At 41.3% G+C, this 21837-nt stretch overlaps 2 protein-coding genes and 1 long non-coding RNA gene across 4 annotated transcripts in view; 2 read left to right on the top strand and 1 right to left on the bottom strand.

Annotated features, from left to right (window-relative positions):
* Positions 1–1652: 1652 nt before the first annotated feature.
* On the top strand, positions 1653–6621 carry mef2b (myocyte enhancer factor 2b). The gene is made up of 8 exons (XM_078790051.1): positions 1653–1676; positions 3598–3670; positions 3823–4026; positions 4098–4217; positions 4326–4479; positions 5013–5291; positions 5368–5479; positions 6144–6621. Exons 2-8 carry the CDS (start codon positions 3617–3619, stop codon positions 6436–6438), a joined length of 1218 nt encoding a protein of 405 aa, XP_078646177.1. The 5' UTR covers positions 1653–1676; positions 3598–3616; the 3' UTR covers positions 6439–6621.
* Positions 6622–6677: 56 nt separating this feature from the next.
* Positions 6678–12134, bottom strand: tmem161a (transmembrane protein 161A). Its single transcript, XM_058073299.2, has 11 exons — positions 11973–12134; positions 11480–11583; positions 11328–11411; positions 10790–10881; positions 10540–10696; positions 10187–10402; positions 9371–9514; positions 9191–9304; positions 8951–9125; positions 8783–8879; positions 6678–8475 (listed from the first exon to the last, which is right to left on the bottom strand). The coding sequence occupies exons 1-11, from the start codon at positions 11973–11975 to the stop codon at positions 8174–8176; spliced, it is 1488 nt and encodes a 495-aa protein (XP_057929282.2). The 5' UTR covers positions 11976–12134; the 3' UTR covers positions 6678–8173.
* Positions 12135–17823: 5689 nt separating this feature from the next.
* The window catches only part of LOC131129894 (uncharacterized), a 33964-nt gene continuing 29950 nt past the window's right edge, over positions 17824–21837 (top strand). The window contains exon 1 of one of the 2 annotated variants that reach the window (XR_013627261.1): positions 17824–17947. This is a non-coding gene — a long non-coding RNA (uncharacterized LOC131129894). Of the gene's footprint in view, positions 17948–20424; positions 20626–21837 lie in introns of those variants that run through there. The other variant, XR_009129916.2, reaches the window with a different exon arrangement.

Here is a 21837-nt window from a genome sequence, read left to right as displayed (position 1 = left end):
ATTGGCTCTTATTCTATGGTGCAAGTGTACCTAATGGAGTGTTTGGTGAGTGAAAGCACTGTTAAAGGTCCTTTTCATCTGTCACATTAGCATCTACTGGGTAACATTTAATGTGTGTAATGACATTTAATTAATTGTATTGCTCATATTGTACTGAGCAGCCGTACCCTTTCATACAGTGTGTCACAAGATCCAGTACCCTTTCATGGTTATGTTTTTTTTTTCTCTTTGTCATCACTGGTACACACTAAGAAGCCCACAAAGAATCAACAGTCTTTTGTCTCGTTTCTGGTCCGCATAAAACCCAAGTAGCTCAGTGGTTATCATCTGCATCCTGTCACAAAGGTGAGTGTGCCTGTCACATTTTCTGGCTCCTCAAAATAACTTGGCACACAGGCATGTTTAAACTGCAGGTAACAAAAGTGATACACCATACACAAAGTGTGAATATACTCTTATTTTAGCTTCACAGGTTGCCTTCTTCAGGCCTTCATGACAACATCATGATGGACATTAGACACCTTGCTCTCTTCCTTTCTTTTGAGGAATCATAGGCTTGAGGTCCTCGCCTTTATCAGGTCATCTTGACTTATGTTGAAATACTGCCCGATGGCAGACATGGGTTCGAATCTCCACTTGGGCATCTCTGTGTGGAGTTTGCATGTTCTCCTCGTGCATGCGTGGGTTTTCTCCAGGTACTCTGGTTTCCTCCCACATTCCAAAAACATGCTAGGTTAACTGGTGACTCCAAATTGTCCATAGGTATGAATGTGAGTGTGAATGGTTGTTTGACTATATGTGCCCTGTGATTGGCTGGCGACCTCTCGGCCAAAGACGGCTGGGATAGGCTCCAGCATACCATAGTGAGGATAAGCGGACATAGTTTATAATTTATCTTGGACATAGTTGCACTAATCTATGTCCTTAGTCTGATTGTCCTCACCAAACTTTGTGCAGGCTTCTTAATGAGATGGAGCAATTTGTTGTAGTATGCTGTGTATGCATACTCAGAGTTGTACCCCCTGCACCCCCACACACACACACTTCTTCGACGTCTGCACCATTGCAAGCAGCATTCATCTGTCTATTTTACAAACACAATCTCTTGATTTGACGCTAAGCATGTGCAATCCAGGTAAAGCGCTGTATGGTATTGGCCACCGGGCTGCAGCTCAGTTTCAGGGTCTTCTTATAAGCTAGAGCATCTTTATGGAGAGCAACAGGTTTTTTTTTCTTTTCCATGAGGTGCCATGTTGGACTTCCAGTGACCAGTGTGAGAGCAATAACACCAAATTTAACACACCTGCTCCTTATTCAGACTAATGACTTGGTAATACCACTGATTCACATGACCCAAGAGAAAAAAAATGGCTAATTGGGCCCAATTTGTAAAGGGGTGTACTCACTTTTGTGGCTTGTGGTGTAGACATCAATGCATATTATTTTACATTATTAATTTGCACTTTTTACCACAATTTATCCAAGCTGTACATTGACTATTGTCTATTCTATCAAAGTGTTATTTCTGTAGTGTAATGAAAAGATAATGAAATATTTACATAAATGTGAGGGGTGTACTCACGATGGTGACATACTACATACGACCTTTGCGTCCACAGTCTGTACGGATGTGTCTTTTCCTTTCGGCACATTGGATTATCTCAACACTTTATAAGGTAATATTGAGGGCATTTCCTCCACAAATGCCCAACATGCTTGTGCACCGAGCACACTTCAGGGGTCGTGGGAACTCTGGCGCCACATCCGCCAAGGCATCATCAGGAGGGACAGGCATTCTATAAATAGAAAGATCTGATACGTGTGTTATATTGAGGGGGAAAACCAGTTGAAACTCTCTGTGGACTGGACCAGACAGACAGGTCAGAGTTCGACAGATAGCAGAGACCGCCACAGAAATGTTTACCTTTGCATTTCAAGTGTTGACATTTTATAATTAAGGACATATATCATCTTATTGTTGAAAATGATGTTTAAAGAAAACATATCAGACAGTATAAGAGAGAATATGTAGCAATTTAATGCAAATGTCTACACAATGTCAACCTGAGATTTTCTATCCCAACAAAAAAGAGTGTTATGTCAGCTTGGAGTTATGGCCGTCGTCATGCACACCACCATCCATCCATGTCATCATGCTAGTTGGTCATCTTGGTTCTCATGGCCGTGCATGAGAGAGGAGTGGGTGGCTTTTTAGGCTCACAAACACGCTGTTTTCCTTCAACCACTACGGCTTCTAGCTAATGGCCAGACAACCTTTAAAAGAAAGAAGCCATTCGGTATATTTTTAACCATGTCTCCTGGGGACGAGCGGCACTGTCAGCCACTGCTGCCGGCCCGGCCTGGTAACCCAGACGGCGTGGGTGTCAAACTGTGTGTGGACTGACTGCAGGACACTAACTTTAGACCACACTGCCTCATGGGGGTAAAAATACACCCTGTTCTTACCGTGGAGGCTTGGTGAGAAATTTCCGGTATATACAGTAAGCCACACCCACTAAATTTAGAGGAAAAAAAAGATTTGTACAGTACATCTATATGCCTAATATATCTAAGTTGCTGCGTGATGAGTTTAGGCTTCTTCGTAAAATGACACAGTGAGTCAGACAATTTTATACTGTACAATTTTCTAATGGGTTAACAAGCTTGTTGGGGGTGCATTGATAGCTTGTGAGTAACTCCTACCATTCCGTTACTGACTCACAAGCGGTATTTATTAAGGGGATGTTACGAGATTAGAACTTAGAAGATTAGAAGTTTTATACACAAGAAATTATGTATCTAAAATAGAGATGCTGGATATTGGCTTTTTATTGAAATTTGATACACCCATATTGTCCGACAGCCAGCTCTTCCCTTAAGCTAGTTAGCTCACATCATGTGTAATGAATGAACACATTACATTTATTTCACTGTGATGCCACTGGATGTATTAAGTGTACACTGTGCATAGAAGGACAAATACTGAAATCTGAAATGTAAAGAATAATGACCTATAGTTAAGGAAAATAGCATGTTTTAATAAGTCTTTTTACTTTTTTGCTGAAATGCTATGGTGCTTTAATGTAGTCCTAACACTTATATGCCAGGACTACATTAAAAAGCCATAGCATTTCAGTATGTGGAATCAAACTATGGAATAGATTGAGTAAGGACCTCAAACAATGCACAACGATGAGCCAATTCAAGAAACAATACAAGCAGTTGATGTTTGCTAAATACAAGGATGAAGAGTCTTGAACCAGTCATGATGTGCTATATATATCACTATATGGACAGTTACTATGGTACCCATTATGTCATTGTATGGTCATATCATCTCGTGCTTCGGTACGGGACAAAAAATTACAAAATGTAAAAATTAAAAAAAAAACTTAAACTGTATTATGGAAAGCAGGAAGTGAACAAATGTAACAGTTACTGATTGTAAAAGTATCAGATGAAGGGGTAGGATTTAATAAGCTTTGCTTCTTCCTACTCCTTTTGGACATGTGGAACTGTGAATTGATTATGTGATGCATTCAATTGTAATCTGGTGCATGTTCAAATGAAATAAAACCATTACCATTTTTATTTTAGGTATCAGGCCACAGTCAAAATGGGAAGAAAGAAAATACAGATTTCCCGCATTCTGGACCAGAGAAACCGACAGGTGAGACGACTACAAGTTATTTATTCGACTAAACCACAGGCATGTTTTCCCTGGTTTAATGTCATGCTGAGGTTGTGATTGACAGGACAGTTGTTATATACTTTAGCTCCCTGACATAGAAGAACCCAAAAGTCTTCTTGTTGGCATCGCAGGTAACCTTCACCAAGCGTAAGTTCGGCCTGATGAAGAAGGCCTACGAGCTGAGCGTGCTGTGTGACTGCGAGATCGCCCTGATCATCTTCAACAGCACCAACCGTCTGTTCCAGTACGCCAGCACAGACATGGACAAGGTGCTGCTCAAGTACACCGAGTACAGCGAGCCGCACGAGAGCCGCACTAACACAGACATATTGGAGGTATTGTATGCTCTTGCGATGCATGTTCGAGGACACTTCCTCACCTACTTTCTTGTGTGTTTGATGTCAAGACTCTGAGGAGGAAAGGTCTGGACCTGGACAGCTCGGAGTTGGACGGTGAGGAGAGTATGCAGGTTACTGCTCATAAGTGTGATGGCATGGATTTGTCTGTGGGACGCCCGCGTATCTCTGTGAGTATACACACACACACACACGGTACAGTGCATGTTCCAAGTATTATATTCTGCAGAATCAAGAGGTTGGGGTGACCTGTAAGTACCTTGTATTTTACACTCCAGGCTCCATCTCTTCGATCACCAGCAGGTCAGTTCCTGGTAGCCGAAACCAGCTTCCCGATCTCTTCCGGACCCAGCACGGCCCCCCACAGACCTCCATGCTTTAAATCCGTCAGCCCAGCTTCACCTCACAGCTCTCTCATGGCCCCGTACTCGGGTACACAATTTACTATATGTTTACTATAGACGGAATGTAGAAGGCATATTCACCTCATTTCAGAGAGAAATAATATGTTCTTAATGGAGGTTGTGTCTTAATTTTCTCTCATTTTGGGTGTGCTGGTAAAAATAAGCTGTTGTGTGCAGCTGGCTGTCACCTCACAGGAAGTGTGCACAAGTCCTCACCTAGCCTGGGTGTTTTTTTGTGAAACTGAGTTGTTCACCTCTGGAGTCATTGTGTTGTGTCTGTCTTCACACCTGCTCCTCAAGTCATATATATAACTATATAATATAACTATATAATATAAACTACTGTTTTTGACATACAGTGAAAAGTAAGTGTATTCACATATTCACTGTTAAGGAGAATTTGAAGTTCTGTAGTACTGTAGTAAGTGCAAATAGGATATTGCTGCATTTACTGTATGTTATGAGAAAGGTGATGGAGAAAGAAGAAGTGTGAAGGTATCACCGGGTGGTTTCAGTGGGAAGAAAAGCTTGCTCACATCTCCTTTTCACTTCCTGATGCAGGTATCGGCTACTCAGTCTTTTCCCACGTGAGTCGGGGACTGGACCTGAAGAGTCCTCCTCCTCCTCCTCCTCCTCCTCCTCCTCCTCATCATCCCCCTACTTTGCCACTGCCTGGTGATGCAGACAGTCAGTGTTTGCATGCGGCCCAAAACCCCATGATGAGTAAGGGGGTCTTGTACCAGGGTCTGCACAGTGCCAGCTCAGTGGTGGCGATGGGCAAAGCCGGGCTTCTGGGCCACACCTTGGCAGGCTATGGCCTTGCCTCCTCTGGAGCTTCTGGTAGGAGTACTCCTCCTTTTACACTTTTACACCCACATTATTATTTCTCATGTTTTTATGCATTTTTCCTCACCAGAGTACAGCCAACCAGGTTTTTATCACTCTTTTAGCCTGCAAAGAGGAGCAGTGAATTCCTGGCAAGCAACACAGCCTCCACACCAACTCCATGGGCCTCATATAAGTGAAGGGTAAGAATATTTATGCAGGGGGATGTTCACACGGCCCAGGGCATCTTTCAAGTCAGAACCGCCACTGCCTCTCAGCAATTGTCAATTAACAAGTCATTTCAATCGGAACATTTTATGTTAGCCTGTTTCCTCCACTGAAACAAGGAAAATATCCCAATGGTAAATCTGAATTATGAGATAAAAAGTCAAAACTATGAGGTAAGATTGTGCATGTGCCGACTTTATCACATGGCACTTGTGCCCATGTGCAGTTTGGATCTCATAATTTACACCTTTTATCTAATAATTGTGATTTAGCATCCATATCTTGTGGCGTAATAAAATATATTATTTACATTCATTCATTTTCTATGCCGCTTATCCTCAGGAGGGTCATGCTGGAGTCTATCCCAGCTGTCTTTGGGCGATAGGCAGGATACATTAGACTGGTCGCCAGCCAATCACAGGGCACATATAGACAACCATTCACACTCACATTCATACCTATGGACAATTTGGAGTCACCAATTAACCTAGAGTACCCGGAGTAAACCCACGCATGCACGGGGAGAACATGGAAACTCCACACTGAGATGCCCAAGGGGGAAATTGAACCCAGGTCTCCTAGCATATTATTTACAGTATCTTGTATTACATAACGTTGTCTCTCCATTGTTGTTCCCAGGATGTCCACCGGAGGGTGCTCTTTCCCTTCTCAGTCATGCTCTTCCACCTTGATGCATGAGCCCTGCTTCAGCGTTCACATCAAATCAGAGCGTAGTTCTCCTGACCATGTGACTTCGCCTGCTTCGTCTCCCCGACGCAACCTCAGGCCCGACTACTCGCCCATGACCGACCATTCGCCCCACGGCACCCCCACAGACGCTCCCCAGGCCCAGGCCAAGACTCCTTACTTGCAAAAGGAAGAGGAAGGTGGAATGCCACTGAGTCAGGAGATGTGCGAGGGATGGCAGAGATAGCTACATACAGTGTCTCAAGTCAGAGCTGGTCTCTTCCTGCGTGATGGACACTCCCCACCACTAGACTGTTCTCTTTTAATGAGGTACACATATACACATTTCTTTTATTTATCTAGTTTTTTGTTTGGCACTTGAATGAAAAAGTAAGATTATAATAAGCAGCACCTTTTTTCCTCTTTTTTTTTTTTTTAAAAAAAAAGGTAGTGCAGATTAATGGCACAACCCATGTGACAAGAAAATGAAACAAGATTGAAAAATGTTTAATTAAGTCACACATACAAGTAAAAGCAAAACCAAAAATATACACACACACACCATGCAGTCAAAACATGTTAAACATTGAACTTCACAGTACTGATGATTTCAGAGCATTTCCATTAAAAAGCCAAAAAACAGACACCTTTATTGATCCTAAACAAATGCAACTTTTAATTTCAGTTCCACGTGTGATGAATAAAGTTAACCAATAAATAAATCCATGCCTTAAGCAAATACCAACCATTTACAATGCTGTGGATAAAAATGTTGCCATGGAGTTGTAATTTAATCCCTTCAAATATTTCAAACACTGTAAAGGGACTAATGACATTTCTTTTAAAATTGACTGAAAATCCCTGAGCTTGTAGGCACTTGGGAATTCCAGCAGGAATTATTAAAAGTATTCAGCCACAACCTTAAAAAAAACTGAAAAGAAATAGCACTCTTGAATCGGTTCTTTTGTAACTGGGTCAAAATGTCCCTTGTAGTCACAACATGCAATCAAACAATAAAAAAAAAAACACTGATGACAGTTGCATCCCTAAAGAGTCACCATGGCTCCGTAGCCTTTGACCTCCTCATTGCTACCTACAGCATCTGAATGGAAAACTAGAAAATGCATGTTGCCTCAACCTGGGAGAAATGAATTGGACACCATAGTATTCCTATGCAAATACTTCCCCCTAGTGGCTGTGAGTGACACACGTGATGACATCAGCACAACCTAATTCAACACTGTAGGTAGGGGTTGAAACCTCTGAGGGCCACATAGTGAAAAATCAAAGGATTCAGGGGTCATTTTGGCGTATCTAATTTTAGAAACCGGCTAAAACCAACCTGTGTACATAAGTATAATTTAAGAAAAACTTGCTCCGTCAGTTTTGTGTTCTGACAAAAGCGACATAGTGGTGACAGCATATTATGAGTAATGGTGGAATTTTTCGTGGATTTTTGGAATAAGCCACACTTTGAACACTCTTGCTTTAGTGTTACTAAAACACAAGAGATGAATGCATTGTTTTTGAAATTCACTTTCAGCCAATTAGTAGTCTTCGATTTATTACAAATGCTGAGCGAAAATAGTGATTGGTAGAGCACTGAAACATTAAAAAGTGAAGTGATTCGACCTTTGAGCTGTTTTGTGTTTCATCCCTGACTGCTTGGAAGTCAGAATATCGTACTTGAAACAGAAGAAAGATAAAGAAAAAAGATGGCTGACAACAGTGCTAAGCAAATATTTGTGACTGTTGCAAAACATTTTGTTTTAGCAAATAACTTAATACAGGATACAATTGATTTCGTAAAGACTTGCCCCTTTTCTGGACTGCAGCATTAGTGTCACAAGGGGGCGACATTGAGTCATCTTCCAGGCAGAAGTGTGAAATGTTCCATAAACAAGTGGAAGATGAGGCGGTGTTTGTGTTTCCATACCAGAAGCCTGCTCTGGTTGGCTCAGAATGTCCACTGCGCTTTTGTCCTAATTGTGCATGAGGTACTGGTGGAAGTAAATACCGAAAAGTGAGCTGATCACCTGACAAGCCGCCACCCACCAGGTGAGGAAGGCGAAGAAGCCCCTGAAGAAAAGTGGCGTGAGGACCGAGCGCAACATGGTCAGCATCTCAGTCAGGCGCGCCACCGTGGCCTGGATGTCCTCCTCCATGTCCTCCAAAGGCTCCTCGTCATCATCGAGACCCGACGCAGGTGCCACAGTGGGCATTAGCAAGGCGGGTGTCACGCCGGGGACATCGGATGAGGCCTCACCGCTCCAGGAGAATCCACCTGGAAGGTCATAGGTCAGTCTATTACAAATAGGCACACAGAAGATGACTACATTTCTGAAAACAGTGCAGTGCTCCTGTCATGACGTTATAAAATGTAATGTAGTACCTTGTATTACATAATAGCATATTTAATTTAGAACCCAAGGACAGTACCATACAGAACACAACACCGGTTATCTGTCTTTTTCAGCCCCCAATATTGGTATTACTTCCTACGGGTAAAAAAAAAAAAAAAAAAAAGAGGTTCCACTGTGCTGTGATAATGATTGTGATAACCGGAGGGTGTGGGTGGTTGAAATACTGACCTAATGTCTTGAGAGCAAGTGTGGAGAAGAGGATAAGCAGAACCGGAACCAAATACTGGAGAGTCACTACAGTCAAGTAGCAAAACACACGAGTAACCTGGAGACAAATAAAAACACCCAGTATAGCCTCCATCTAGCTACCTGCATTTACCGTATCTGTCATTTTACCTTCCTCTGAATATCAATGGCGGCAATACGCCCAGCCTCCTTCTTCATCTGCTCCACCCACTTTTGGGCTAGGTTGAGGTAGGCCTGCAGGTGGTAGCGTGTTAGCGCTAGCCGCAATGCGCACAAAGCCACGATGATCCACAGTCGCATGCAGTCAAAGGCATGACTGGATACCCTGCAAATGATGACAAGTCGTCAGCATTGATTGGCTCGTTCTGAGGAGCGTTTGCTAGCACTCACAGCGTGACGGAGGTTTTCCCCAGCGGTGCGTGAGCAAGGAAGTCCCTGGCGATGGGTTTGACCCACAGGATCAACACAACCACCGGAGAGAGGAAGCTCATGTGCAGCAGAATCCTACAGGGGACATTTGAGTGAGTGTTCTGGTGCTGTTAATGTTGTCAAATGTTATAAAGCACGTACTGGATCAGGGGGCGTTCCGAGTTCATCTGCACGGCATCCAGGTGAGTCTGAGCCAGACGCAGACCGGGGAACGCCATCAAAGAGCCGATGTAAGCGCAGACTGCGGCCAGGCCGAGCTTCACTGTTAGCTTGGTCACAGGGACCCTTGACACAGGCAGAGATTGAGGAATGTTAGCACTAATAGCTAACATTAAAGCCACTAGATAGTCATAGCTGCATTTAAACTACCATAAGTGGTCAGCATTCAACAGCTTCATTTTGTCTGCATGTGCTTTAAAATGTTGGTTGTGTTGATGATACACTTGCCGCAATTGTTTACAATGATCTCAGCAGTATTCATGCTAGCTGAACAGTTTGCCCCTTACCACTATTACAACGTTGGTTCTGTTGCGGCTGTGTTGTGCAATACAATGATATATACATTTGTCAAAAATAGCTTAAAGCGTTATCTTTTCAAAAATGCGCATCTTCTCTACTCAGGTGTTAAAATATTCGAGCATCGCAAAGAGCCCCAACAAGGAGACCGAAGAGCCGCAAGCTACCAATGCCTGGTCTACAACAGATGAAACAGACTAAGCATTTCTAGAAATGGTAAAATTAGCCTGAAACCTCAAATCTTGTGTCAGACTTCCTGAATCACACTGCTTCATAATATCACCTGGGAGCTTTTTATTTGCCAATACCACGTGACAGAAGCGTCATGCACAGCGCACATCAACATCTTGACACTAAATGGTGACATAGGTTGGTTCGACTTCTGTCTTACACCAGAGGTTCTACAAACAAGACAATGCTAAGGCAATATTTGTGACTTACGACCAGTCGGCGTAGCCCTGCTGCTTGGCGAACACCTCCAAGTTGTCAAAGAGGCTGGAAAAGCCTGACTCCAAGCCAAACTCCAAGTAGTCCTCTCGAACCACCAGGACCAGCATGGCCACAAGCAGGGACAGAAAGCCAAACGCGAGGCACACAGAACGCTCACCGCCCTCCTCAGAACGAAAGTAGTGGCTCATCAGCGTGTGGAGGGCTTTGCTGAAGATTGCAGTTTAAAGAAACTGTTCCTTTCAGTGTTACATACTGTGCGCCTTTATCAGACTGCATTGGGCAAAAAGTCAGCCTTTACAAAGATAACGGTGTTAATCAAAAGTGAGCATTATTTTAAAGGATACAGTCCGAAAAAGACAGTGAGGACACACCAGATGGCACCGATGTTCACCTCCTTGCTGGCATCCACCACGCTGTAGTAACACTCTGTGAAAAGGAAGACCCCTAAGGCATAGACAGCAAAGTCCACCAGCCACTGGTACTCCAGGAAGAAACGCAACACTGGGAGAAATAGAATAGAATTGAAATCATGGGAAAAGTTCAGTGTGTGTTAGACATTATAGATTTTGGTGTTAATAGAATTGTTTGTCCAACCTAGGGCATCAATGGCATTGACTGGTGCTTTCTCCAAGTGGAGGTCGATGTCTTTGGGCACGGTGAGAGGCTTGTTTTCACCATTTTGTCTCCTGAGGAAAAAATATCACATTTAAATGATTAATGATATTCTAACCGTAATAATATCCCTCCTTTTTAAAGTTCAGTTTTCATGGTATCATTAAGGATATCATTAAGGAAAGGCTCATGGGCAGGATAGCACCTCTGACCCACCCCTGGCTAAATAAGCATTTCACATGTATATGCCCACCACTTCAGAGGACAGTAAAAAGCAGGCTTCACTACACATATTTAAGAACTTAAATTTAAGAATTTAAGAACAGACTTGGGAGCTGTAAGACTGATAATTTTGGTTTTCCTCATCAAATAAGTGAAACTGACCTGATGTTGCTATAAGAATGTGACTCATGTTCGCACTGTAGCTCACATTGCTATGCTCATGTTGTCAATATGCATGTCCTCCTGTTCCACTCCTTAATCTTCCATTGCTGTGTATGATATACACAAAGTCTCCTACCTGTCTCTCCTGTTTGTTTTGGGCATCTGTTTCCCAGCCAAGGCACACAGCTCTCCCTCAGAAGGGTGCTTGAACCGGAACAGACTGGAAGAAAACAAAAAGTCTGTCAAACAGCGATTGGCAGTGTATTGTAGTGGCTGATGGCGACTTACCTGCCATTGCACAGTAGCCAACGTGCAAACGAGCAATGGGGCGCCATCCTCTGCATGATGCTGGCAGTCAGCAAACTGACCACCAGCTGAATCCCCATCAGAGCCTGTCAGCAAAACACACAGACTGTGATAAAACAGTAAACCTGCACGACCACGTGTACACGTTTCAAGGGAAGACAATTTGTGCAACACCACCACGGGTAAGTTCATTCACATAAACAACACACCTAAATATAAGTCAAACGCCATTTATTTTTTAATTAAGAAGTTAAAAATGTCTTGGAAGGGGTGAAGTGAGCCAAGGGTCAATGAATGAAAGCGGCAAAGTGGCTACCGTGCTAAATTTAACCAAACTTAAGCACCTGTCAGTGCTGCCTACTTGAGAAACTCGCTCGTTAGCATTAGCAGGCTGGCTCTCGCGGCGAACCGAGCTCGACAAACAAATATCACGACGACTGTGTAATTTAAATACACTCAAATTAAATGAAGTTACCATTACGCCTTCTGAATATTTTGCCTGTGCAGACGAAAGGCCTCTGCGTCTTCACAAGCAGTGAAGTCTTCGCAACAGCTGTGGCGACATGTGTGAGGTGCGTTCTTTTTCGCCTGTGACGTAAGAGGCAGCCTCGTTCGAATCAGTGCTGCCTCCTAGCGTACGGCGGGAGACTAAGCTGACTGTCCCGGCGGGGGCTGGATCAACCGTTGCCTTCAGGTGCTTTGTGAAAGATATGTAATTTGTGGAACTCGAAAAAAATCCTGCATTTTGTCCACAAAATTTCACCGGTGGCTGCTGGTGGATGTAATAATTATACTTATATGTTAATATGACGCTTATGGTGACTATAGTGATTTCGATTCACGTGTAATTTAATATAGCAACTAGATTAGATTTGTAATCTGCTTCTACTGTATGCAACTGAACCTTGCTATTGTAAAGATTTAAATATGATGAAGGTTTTCTATTTCCAACGTTTAGGAAGGCATCCAAAACGTGCTCTACAAACTGTTTACCTGCTAGGCTAACCAGTCATTTATTTTCTATTCCGCTTAATCCTCATTAGGGTCCCTGGGACTAGGTTAACCACGTCCTTAAATTGTGTTTTTTTAAAAGGAAAGAATACCAACTTATCTCTAATTTAAATCTAAAGTGATCCATCTTATTTTGCATAATGTCGAAATGATAATCTCATAATATCATGCTTCCTCCATCATGTAGTTTTATAAAAACAGCATTGTGCAAATTGCCAGGCTTAAGTCTTAGATACGCTCCTCTGCACTGTATTTTGTATATACAATTGCACGATTTAAAGCAGTGCTCAGTTTTGAAAGAAATATAATCATACTTTTGGTCATGGCCTATTACCAAGTTATGAGAATGTGTATTCTTTTATTACATTATTAAGGAGTTTAACTATGGTTGGTTATTATTGTTGGTGCAGCTATAAACACACAGTTTGGCCTGCCTGTGCATGCATCTTAATGTCAGCTCATCCTATACTAATGCAGAGGCCTCCAGTCTTTGCACCAGCATGGCCTCTGAGGACCTTCTCCTCAAATCCATTCACCCTATTCAAATAGGTGTATGAGCATGTGCATTCCTTTTTTTTTATCTGGGTGGTCTACCCAATTTAATGTTGAATCCCCACTTTCCTACTAATTGGTAGCGTTCCTCCTGCTTGGGCCTGATCCTTCGCCCCCTCGTGCATTTGGGCACAAGAGCGTGACGTTGCCGATGAGAGCAGTCACAGCATCAGCTCTGGTGGCTTCCCATGCACCAGCAGGCAGGCGTCTGTAAACATAAATTACATTAAATTAACACTTCCACAAGGTATAAATTGCCTGGTTGATGCCGTTGCAGGCCATGCTCCGAGGCAAATTAGTGTGCGAGGAAGGGGAAGTGGAGCGGTTTACGTTTTAATTACAAGTGCAACTTTTAACTTTTAAGTAGCTGAGGGCTTCTTTAACCCTTTATAATAAAGATGCCCAATCTTGGCTTTCCTAAGAGTATCAGATACAGTGTATCCCGATATTGTCCAGCACTTCATGTCCAATACCAATATCATATTAGACTTCCCAAATACAGTAAGAATCCAACTACTGTAAATAATGCTGGCAATCTGCACATTTCTATGTGGCACAAACATCCATATAAAAACGACATTAAGTGCAACGTATTACTCTCTTGCACTCACTCTGTATTAATACAATCAATGGAATTATAAACAAGCTCCAATCAACACGTCTCCCTTCACTTATTATTTTGCTGCAGGAAAAGTAGCTGCATGTGACTCCCAAGTTATTCTTCCTGGGGATATAAAATTATCTGATTGATTTTCCATCGGAATAAGAAAATCAAATAAAACTAAAATAAAGCAAATTACTTGTAAGATCAATACTAGTAAAAAAATGTGACCAATCACAGCGGAGTGAGCGTACCCAGAGAAAGGCCGGGGGTGGAGTAAATTAAGAGACCATTGGTGTCAGAAGCAGGAAGTCCATGGAAACAATACAGAAAGAGGTGCAGAATCTGGAAGATCCAGAAAGCTTTCTGTGCAGGTTATCATGTGTGGCTGCTCTATAGGAGTCCATAACTCAATGCGAAGGACCAAAAAGGAGCCTTAAAAGGAGCCCTTTTAAGAACAACATGCTATACGCTACAGCAACTACATCCCAAGAGAATTCTTAAAATGATTTCATTCATTCATTAATTTTCTACCGCTTATCCTCACAAGGGTTGCGGGGGTGCTGGAGCCTATCCCAGCTGTCTTCGGGCAAGAGGCGGGGTACACCCTGGACTGGTCACCAGCCAATCACAGGGTACATATAGACAAACAACCATTCACACTCACATTCATACCTATGGACAATTTGGAGTCACTAATTAACCTAGCATGTTTTTGGAATGTGGGAGGAAACCAGAGTACCTGGAGAAAACCCACGCATGCACGGGGAGAACATGCAAACTCCACACAGAGATGGCCGAGGGTGGGACTCCGGTCCCCTCGCTGTGAGGTCTGCGCGCTAACCACTCGACCGACGTGCAGCCTCTTAAAATGATTTTTTAAATGTAATTTATACATCAAAGATTGTCTATCCCTGGTGGTGTAATGGTACACACATCTACATTTCATGGTAAAGGCCAGGGCTGGCTCAGGAAGGGCAAACCAAAACCTGTCGTGGTGACCCCATAGATGAATTGTTATTTATTGTTTATTGTTTAAGGAAATTCAGTCAAATGCCCATTCCTAGCAAATACTTTCAGATAGTTTTTATTGTCTTTTGGTATGTAGCCACTTTCAGGATTTATTGTTTTAATCCCCCCAACTTCACGATTAATAAGTTTGACTTCTAGTTACATTGCACTTGTCAGAGGTTGGAAATTTCCAGATTTCTTGTTTTCAGGATGCAGCATAAAACCCATTTTGAAGACACTTCTAATATGCACATTGCCAGTGTTTTAGGTCGGAGACCATTTTTGACCTGCAGTTTGTTTACTGGCTCTCTGTGTATAATACAATAAAATAAACATTTTAATTATTAGTGAGATAATGTGTTATTTGATATGGCACTAGTTTACTTTGTTGCCTACAACACAAAGCTAAGAAGTAATTATTTTGTTCAGACAGTTTAGCACAGATTGACCTACATTGCATTGGTTTTAGCATCTTGAATGTCCAAAATGTGTCAAAGTGGCCCCCACATCCTTCAATTGTTCTGTATGCGCCCCTATAAGGTTTGGACACCCCTCTTCTAGGCGATATGTCCCACAGCCCAACTACATACACACACATACACACACACACACACAGAGCATCTTCCATTCTCATCACAGACACAAATGCTAATCCTGCCATCGTGCTAGCCATCTGTGGCTAGTGAGCGGCCAGCCGCAAATTACTGAGTGAAGAATGGACACAAATAAAATGTAAATTCACGCCGGGCTACAAGTAGTCCCCCTCCCTCTGCCCGGCTCGTGGGGCCTCTCGGTTCCCACACCGCTACCCTGCGTCTCTCCCAGGGTGCTGCTGGGAGACTGCCGCCGGTCGTCAAGCCTGAGGCGAGGATGCAGCCCTGTCATTGGCTTGCCTTTGTTTGGCACTCATGTCATTTTTTTTTCAAAGCTGATTTGAATATATGCAAATGTTTCCCATCAAAGGAGACTCCCACCATGGTTGTTTTACACCCTCCCTTCATTTTGCTGCCTCTTTTTTGTGTCTAGCCTAGCAGAGTGAGCTATGGGAACCAGCCATGAAGGGCCTTCACTGTCACACTGAGTTGGAATTAACTCACACGATGAGATTAAAGCTTGTGAGAGTGACAGAGAAAATGTTTCTTCGAGGATTGCAGCTTGTCACTCAAATGTAGAAAGTGTCAAATACATGGAATGGAACAATGGAATGGAATGGAATAGTTCAATATTTTGAAATCATTTCAAGTGAGCCACATACATGTACATTTATTACGCATAGAGTGAAATATTTCTGGCAGGTTTGATAATTATGGCTTACAGATAATTATGGCACCTCAGAACCGATGGCAAAGAAGAAAAGTGTGATGAAAACCATAGAACCGCAAGTGGAGCGTACTGCAAAATAGAGAGCTGTCTGGCTGCTCAGTACAATATGAGCAGTACAAATAATTAAGTATTACTGACAAGCACAAAGCAATTTTAACAGGCAGATACTAACATAAATACATGTACTGTATTATACACTGCATACTTGTTTGGAGAAAATGTTTCTGGGTAACCAGAAATCTGTGGACTATGGTGTCGCTACTGTGAATGATAATAGGCTGATGTAATATAAAAGTGGCACGAGGGAGAATTGGAGCCGCATTTTAAAAGACAATTATGATTGCGGAGTTTGCATGTCCGCTTATCCTCACTGGGGTCACGAGGGTGCTGGAGCCTATCCCGGCTGTCTTTGGGACACCCTGGACTGATTGGCAGCCAATCACAGTGCACATAAAGACAAACAACCATTCACACTCACATTCATACCTATGGATAATTTGGATTCGCCAATTAACCTAGCATGTTTTTGGAATTTGGGAGGAAACCGGAGTACCCGGAGTAAACCTACACACAAGGAGAACATGCAAACTCCACACAGAGATACCAAAGCGGAGAATCAAACCCAGGTCTTCCCAATCTCCTGACTGCGTGGGCCAGCATGCTAACTCTGCGGCCTAATTTCACACAAATAAAGGCATACCCATTTCCTGGGGGCCCTTTAAAATGTCTAATGGTGCCTCTGGCCAATACCACATGTTCAGCATATAAAACCTTGATCAGAGCATCCCTAATTAGTAGTAGCAGCTACTATTATGTGTACTATTTTATTATTTAGCTTAACTTAGTTTTTATTCTTTCAAGTCGTGGAAAGAAGTCCAAAAGTTAAAAGCCTCATAGGCCATTCATGCAATGTTATAAAGCAAAAAGTCAGTTTCTGCAGTCCTATATTTTGTCATTGTAGTTGTCTTAAAAGTAATGTTGAAATACTATACCTTCTAGTCTTGTTCTCATAAACTCAATCTCAGAAGATGAGTGTTGTGATACTCCTACCATGTATATAAATGAGCAACGTCAGTAATTTTACTTCATTTTACTTTTATTATATTAACCTAAACCTTAAAATGAAATACCTCCAAAGTCCCACAAATTTGAAGTTCAGACATAATTTCTGCCAAATTAATCCTCTGAAGTCAAACTAAACTTGGAGGACAAGTTTGTCATGTTGTAAACACCATGTTTACACCAGTACTTTTATTTATTTTTGTTTCATTATATGGTACATCTCTTTATACTTATACGACTATTAATAATGTTCAAAATTATGATGGCCTGAAATTTAATTTTCATTTTCATTATTTCTAAAGGGAAAAATGGCCTTGAAATTAGAACCATCTAAAAGTCTGACGGCCTTTTATAATCTATGATGGCCGCATTTGATGACTAGTGTGCCAATTTGAGACATTGTTTCCATTTTCTCATTCATTTCCTCCTGTTAAAAAATATATTTTAATAGGGTGCTGCCAGAGTCAGCGTTCTCACTTTTTGCTGGAGAAAATGTAATGAATATATGGGCTACAGTTGCTAACTACACCCTGTGTGTGGGTCTGTGTGTGTGGAGAGCACCTCACCCTGTAGCCTACGCCACCACCAGCACCCCCAATCAATCTGCTTTGGGCATTCAAGGCCATTGTGAATGTGCTTGAACTTGACTGACGGAATTGCCTGGGAAAAGAGGCGAGACTTTGGCCCTTTGCTCCCTCCTCCTCCCTCCTCCTCCTCGTTCTTTTCACAGAGCACCGGGTCGTCCAGACTGATGTCATTTGCATAAAATTCAGCCTGTCCCCAATTAAGCTAGGGAAGCATCGAGAAAAAGTAGTCTATTTGAACGTGGCCATGGATGAGCATGGATGAGAAGATCTCCTCTCTTCTTCTTTCTTCCTTCTTCACAATGCGTAAGTCCTTGCATGTGTTCTTATTTGTTTATGTTGTGTTCTTGTGCAGTTTGTTGGGCCGAAAGGAAAGGATGCTGTTATTGTGAATGGCTTTGCATCTTTTGAATGTCTCTATTCGCTTTACACGTTCTCTAAATAGTTTGTGCTCGACGTCTGTACACGGCTCTTTTCTGCAGCATCTCCACTCTCTCTTTACTATCTTGGTACACATTTTGTCCTCTTAATGCTGGAAAACCTCTTTTTATTCTCCTTTTATTATTCTAAATGGCTCATCAAATGATGTTCTCTTTTATTCTTAAAACACGGTCTGACATTTAACCAGCTGTTGATGCCTACCATTGCATTATACTTTCTGATTTTGGATGCATGACAGAGCAAGAGACAAATATTTACTCCCTGTTGGACTTCCTGTGTGTGACCTTTGACCCTGACTCCATATCAGGTCAAGCTTCTTTTGAAGGGCCCATTACAATTCCCAGAGGTGTCCACTTGACTTGGTCACTTATTATTATTACTATTATTATTAGTCGTAGCTCATGCATTCTGATTGATACAAGCCATAATTAAAACAATTAATTGCACATTTTAGGGCAAACTTGCAACTATATAATGTCTTTGTTAATACCCAGCACTCAAATGGTGAAAATATATAAGCTTATCATTATTGCAAATTTAAATGTAGTCAACATCAATATGGAATAAAATGATAATTTATGTTATTGAGGGGGAAAGTGAGATTAATGATAACAATAATGTCAAATATAACTAGATATTTTTAAGAGTAAATATAACCTCTAAATAATAGGCAAACATGTTTTCATTTTTGTTACGTTTCTTTTAAAACACGTTGATCAAATGTTACAACGTTAACAACGTTAATCCTTGATAATCCTTGATTTATTTAACGAATTTTGGCCTAAATTGTATTTAAGCCTAGTCTTGAATCTCATTCCAGATATTTCCAACATTGCTGCCTTTCTCAATATAATTTTTTTTGACAAAACGGGTACGAAAATACCGATTTGTGTTTTTTGAAGACTAAAAAACCTTATTGATAAAATATAATTGTTATTACCACTACGTTACAAAACTCGGCATCCAACATTCATTCACCAACGAATCCATTATCAGAAAAACAAATTAACCCCCTAATTTTTAAATCTAAAGGCGACGATTTCTTCCTCACACAATGGCATTGAAAATAGCGTCATTTTGGAGCTTATGCAAATGAAGCGAGACTGTACATACGCGCCTTTGAGAAATCCAATTGGCTTCAAAGGCTTATGTTAAGCACATGGCATCAACTCATTAAACGGAACTATTTTTAAAAATTGTATGTTATTTTTTAACAAGAAAATTTTATTTTTTATGAAAAATTATCAATGCAGTCTTTAATTTTGGATCAGAAACTGCGTCAGGCCTCCTCCATCTTCGGTTTAGCAGACTTCAGGTTCGCTCTCGATTGGTTTACCTGCAATATATCTTTTTTCCCGTTTGGATTATGTTGAAGCTGTTCAGGTTATTTGGAAACAACCCGAATGGCTAATGAATGATGCGGTTTAAATGAAGGCCATCTTTCTTTATTTCGGCCTCGTGGTGTTGTGCAATGATGCTTTTGACCAGTAGGTGTCGCCCTTGGTCACGTTGATGCTGGTCGTTAAATTGCTTTATTGTGGAAACTGAAGGTCACAAAACAAACAAAACCAATCAGTCATCCACGTTTAACGGGTCATATTATTATTATTATTATATTTATGAACTGTTGCATTGTTGCTTTATTAGCTGTTGTCACTTTATCCAGAATTCTGCCTGCTCATAAAACTTTTTGTTTGAACCATTTCAGACTAGTGATTGAAAACGGCACTATTATGTTCCTGATATTACCTTATAGTATGGCAAAAAAATATTGGAAAATTATAGAAAATATTAGAACCTTTGCTGTGCAATCCGTTGTTCACTATACAACCAGCACAATAACATACATGGCTGTGACCTATATGCAGTATTTAACACAATGATCAGACGTCCCAATGCTGTAAATTAAGGGGGACACCAATGTTTTAATACGGTGGTTTATAGCCTTGTTTTTAGAAAAAAACATTTTATTTTTAAATCAACACGAACAGTGCATACGCCTGTTATGAACACATATCGATGCTGACGTCATCATGCTGCTGAGTCCACCTTTTTTGCTCTCCACATTTTTTAAACACCCGTTTTAAGATTAGCATCCAGAAAGTAGACATTTGTAGTTGTTTGTCTAAAATAATATTTTTTTAACAAATCCATGTATGTAACTTCCGGGTTCACGTTCCCGCCACCTGGTACCAAGACAAGGTGGAAATGCAGGCACTGACGAGTGTTTTAGGGAGGTGCTTGCGTCAAAACGGCGACCAAAGAGATGAGAGGGGGCGGGTGGAAGAGAGGGGGGAGGAGGGCGAATGGGAGAAAGAGAGAGAGAGAGAGAGAGAGAGAGAGGTGGACCAACAAGACGCAACATCCACGCCATGCACACTCGCCTCCTCGAATGTGGAGATGCTGGATGCTAGCAAACCATGATGCTAAGGCTACATTTAGCAACACCAACGAAGGCTTGGCTAACTCTGGACTTTGAAACTAATTAAAATACAGACGGGACTTAATTATGATGGATTTACTCAATAACGTGACGTACACAAGTAAGTAGTATTTCTATTCTTATTTTTTAGTTATATGATAGACACTTGCAAGTCAGTGACGTGCATTAGGTGTTGATGATGAGTGCCGCGGACCCCCCTTGAGTGGGGCCCCCAGAGTCTCAGTTTGTAAAGCAAATAGTTGTGCGATTGTTAGCAGAGCCTGGGAAAATGTTCCCCTTGACGCACCCACGCAACCTTTCACAGTGTGTGTGTGTAGCCTGCCAGACACTGTTGTGATGCTAATGAGGGACAGCACGTTGTTGAACTTGATGTTGACTCTTTTCTCTTTTTTCCTCCACATGGCGCTTATTGGTGGGATTTTTTTTCCACTCCAAATTAATTTATTGATTTATTTAAGTCAGTAGCAATGTAAAGTCTTACTGCTTGGTTTTCATATATTTTTTCACTTGTGTAAGTAGAGAAAAAACAATATCATGCAAACACGCTAGGAATAGTTGATTTAAAATACAACATTTGTACCACTTAAAATGTAGCTATACTGAATTGTACTGTTATTCCAAAACCAAAATATTTCCCCCTTAATCCTAATATTACTCTAGTGGCTAAATTTAATATGCATGGTATTATACTGGTATTTACATTTTTTAAACAAAATATTTTCCATTTATTTTTTATCTTTCTTTCCTCGTGCAACAGGTGCAGGCCTATTGTATGTATAATTAATTACACTGTAGGAAGTTATACTTTGTACTCACTCTAATCCAGTACTGTACTGGATTTGCTGTGAAATTCTTATATAATTTTAACTGCAACATTCAAGTAGGACACATAGTATTACAACACATTTATGTAGAAATTTGGACTAATGTTAATTCAGTTGACTATAGTACTTTTTTGCTACATACATAACATTTTCATTAAAAAATGTATTATGTAATTCGTTTGTTTTTATGACATATTTAACAGCTTTTACATCAGCACAGACAGAATATACATAAAACACATTGTGTATTTAAAAATGCAAAACTGTTTTTTAACCAACGTTACAGAGTGACTGCTGGCAGAGCATTTGTTGAACCTATATTTCAGCACCATGGACAGCGATCGTTGAGTTTTCCAAAGGCCTCATTTTCAGACATTACTTGTCAGCAGCAATTATTTAGAATAATATAGAAAACCAAGACACGACTTTAATCGAGACGAGGGCGTGCATGCACGTGCTATCTTTGTACTGTACGTCTATTTGATGGG

Source organism: Doryrhamphus excisus, linkage group LG4 (genome assembly GCF_037039965.1).
Source record: "Doryrhamphus excisus strain RoL-2023G ecotype Guam linkage group LG4, RoL_Dexc_Guam_v1.1, whole genome shotgun sequence".
NCBI classification, from domain to species: domain Eukaryota; kingdom Metazoa; phylum Chordata; class Actinopteri; order Syngnathiformes; family Syngnathidae; genus Doryrhamphus; species Doryrhamphus excisus.
Note: the sequence above shows the minus strand (reverse complement) of the source record. Positions and strands in the feature narration are given on the sequence as shown.

What these genes read in the sequence shown, in the direction of transcription:
- mef2b (XM_078790051.1), top strand. Translation starts at nt 3,617, where the DNA reads ATGGGAAGAAAGAAAATACAGATTTCCCGCATTCTGGACCAGAGAAAC. An exon ending in TGGGACGCCCGCGTATCTCT is followed by an intron (nt 4,218 to 4,325) that starts GTGAGTATACAC and finishes TTTACACTCCAG; the next exon opens with GCTCCATCTCTTCGATCACC. An exon ending in GGGCCTCATATAAGTGAAGG is followed by an intron (nt 5,480 to 6,143) that starts GTAAGAATATTT and finishes TGTTGTTCCCAG; the next exon opens with GATGTCCACCGGAGGGTGCT.
- tmem161a (XM_058073299.2), bottom strand. An exon ending in CAATGCCATTGATGCCCTAG is followed by an intron (nt 10,697 to 10,789) that starts GTTGGACAAACA and finishes TATTTCTCCCAG; the next exon opens with TGTTGCGTTTCTTCCTGGAG. An exon ending in CAGGGCTACGCCGACTGGTC is followed by an intron (nt 9,515 to 10,186) that starts GTAAGTCACAAA and finishes GCCTGTGTCAAG; the next exon opens with GGTCCCTGTGACCAAGCTAA.